This window comes from Amphimedon queenslandica, unplaced genomic scaffold (assembly GCF_000090795.2).
Source record: "Amphimedon queenslandica unplaced genomic scaffold, v1.1 AMPQUscaffold_12416, whole genome shotgun sequence".
NCBI lineage: Eukaryota > Metazoa > Porifera > Demospongiae > Haplosclerida > Niphatidae > Amphimedon > Amphimedon queenslandica.
Window position 1 is genome coordinate 8,706 of NW_003547347.1, and position 2,659 is coordinate 11,364.

General features: G+C 36.6%; 1 protein-coding gene across 1 annotated transcript; it reads right to left on the minus strand.

Moving 5' to 3' along the window:
• Positions 1-1,009: 1,009 nt before the first annotated feature.
• Positions 1,010-1,906, minus strand: LOC105314861 (RING finger protein nhl-1-like). The gene is made up of 3 exons (XM_011409270.1): positions 1,789-1,906; positions 1,535-1,725; positions 1,010-1,159 (listed from the first exon to the last, which is right to left on the minus strand). The coding sequence occupies exons 1-3, from the start codon at positions 1,904-1,906 to the stop codon at positions 1,010-1,012; spliced, it is 459 nt and encodes a 152-aa protein (XP_011407572.1).
• Positions 1,907-2,659: the final 753 nt, after the last annotated feature.

The following is a 2,659-nucleotide window of genomic DNA, read 5'->3' on the forward strand; positions in this document are numbered from 1 at the left end:
CACCCACCAACAGGAAATAACATTGCAGGAAGCATAATGTCAACATTTTTCATGACTTTGAAGGCTCAATAATTATTTTTGGACAGTGGGATTTGGAATACATTATTATTATGTTTAGTTATTCATATTAAGGCCATTCAAATTTTTATGAAGATACTCTTCGGGGCGTATCTAGGAATTTGGAAAGGGGGGTGCTGGGGTATAGAAATGTACAGGAGTGGCAATGAGGGGCACGCAAAGCGGGTTACGATTTGACCATGCCCATTTTTCAGCGGTAAAACGGCATTTTTCTTCATTTTCGTCAGTTACTGGTGGGGTCAGGATAATTTCAAGTACACTGGTACTTCTGATCACTTGTTAAAGCACTGGAAACAGCTGAAATCATAATCAGGTGGCTAGATAACTTTAATAAGAGGCTTGGTAGTGATGCAAGAGTCCAGAACTTCAGTAATTTTTTTCTGAGCCCAGCCATAAGGGGGGTGCTCAAGCACCCTCAGCACCCCCCCTGGATACGCCCCTGCCCTTTAATGTAATTACCACACCTACTATACAATCAGCACACTATTTTGCGGATATTAAATTTGCAAACTTTTCTAAAACGCAAAAAATTGCAAAATTTAATCCCCCAAAATGTATGGCGTATACATGTACAGTATGCTATTTTGTACATGTGCATAGGTTTCCAAATTCTAAGGGATTTATTACAACAAAAAGTGTATAAAAATAAACAATTACTAGATGGATATGAAAAGAGTCCACATAATGCAGTTGATACAACATGTACATGTACATGAGTACTATTGATTACAGAGTCTTTACAATAATTTTCTGCATTTAAGCTCAAGCAAATACTATATGAATAGCTTACATTAAAATAAATTTTGCAAAAAAAACACAAAAATTAAGCAAGTCAACATGCATGTGCACATACTGGTAATAATATTCATTATTTAAGCTCCATCAACACATCAATCAACTTACCAACCATGATTTATCCTTCCCAGTAATATCATCTATAGTAACTGAATATATCCAGTATAACTCCTGTCTTCATAGCACTCAGTCCTGTCTTTATCTCTTTCACTTTATCTTCACTCAATAACTGATCATCAATTCTTAATACTGGAGGAACATCACTTGTGGAGAGCTTCCTCTCAGCCTATTGATCAATATAATTATTGTTAGTATTATAATTATTGTACTGGGCACAATTTGAATTGGCCAAACAGATTACGCAATTAGAGATTTAAAGTTAATTAATGAGTTTGTTACTGTTTGCATATTTTATCAATAATTATAAAGAACTATTAGAATATAAAAAACAATAATCATTTTAATAAACAACAACTCGGTCATTTCTAAAATCACAAATATACAAGAATCCATCTTTATCTAATGCTAATCCATATGGACTTTTGAACTGATCAATATTACTGCCCCACCTTCCGAACTCACTTACAAACACACCATCACAAGTAAACACTGATATACGATCATTGCCATATTCACTAACATACACTAGACCAGTAGCTGCAGTGTCTATTGTTATATCATATGGACTGTTAAGCTGTCCAGGACCAGATCCTTCAGTACTAAACCAATTGAAAAACTTTCCATCTGGAGAGAACTTCTGAATGCGATGATTACCAAAATCAGTAACATACACTAATCCTTGACTATCAATAGCAATTTCATGTGGATACTGAAACTGTCCATTAGCTGATCCTTTACTACCAAATGAATGAGAGAAGGTTAGATCAGAATTCAAGACTTGTATACAATGATTACCACTATCAGCAATATAAACCTGTCCTGTTATAGGAGAAATAGCTATACCATCAGGACCATTAAATTGTAGTGGTCCACTGCCCTCTTTACCAAAGGATGCTTTACGGTATCCATCCATGCTTATCTTCTGGATCCTGTGATCATCATCAGATACAAGAATGAATTTGTCTGGAGTAATGGCTATACCACGGGGATAAGAAAACTTGACATTACCACTTCCTCCTTTCCCTCCTAATGATTTCACTTTCTTTCCTTCTCTATCCAGTATTGTTACACAGTTACCACTGCACTCAGTTATTATGATATGATTATCATCACTTACAGCAACTCCATAAGGGCCCTTAAACCCAGTTATAGTACGTACTGGAGTGATGTTATCAAGGTAAGGATTGAAAGGGATGAATAGTGAGGTATCCTCAAGGTGTACATCATATACTTGTACTTTTACTGTATGAGTACCATGTGTTGAAGGGCTACACTGTATCTTATAAACTCCAGGATCAGTGCTGGTGGTAGTGACTGTAGTGTGAATGGGTTGATCACCTTTACCAACTGGTACTAGACTACACCTCAGAGAAGAGAGGGGAGCAATCAAAAGAGATGAATCTGGTGCCTCCATTGATAGTGAAAACGAAGCTTCTTTGCTAATAATACGATCAATCTTCTTCACTCTACACTGCTGTAGTGCAGTAGTCCCTGAAAGAATATCTCCAATGTGGTATAGCGATTTGATATCTTTACTCAATGCGAAGTCAGCCTTTTCCTTTGGATGTAACTCCTCCACATTGATCCCTCCAGTAACTTCATTCATATGCTCCATCATCTTATTCTTAGACCTCAGGATTTGTTGAGGACTACCTGTCTTCAGACT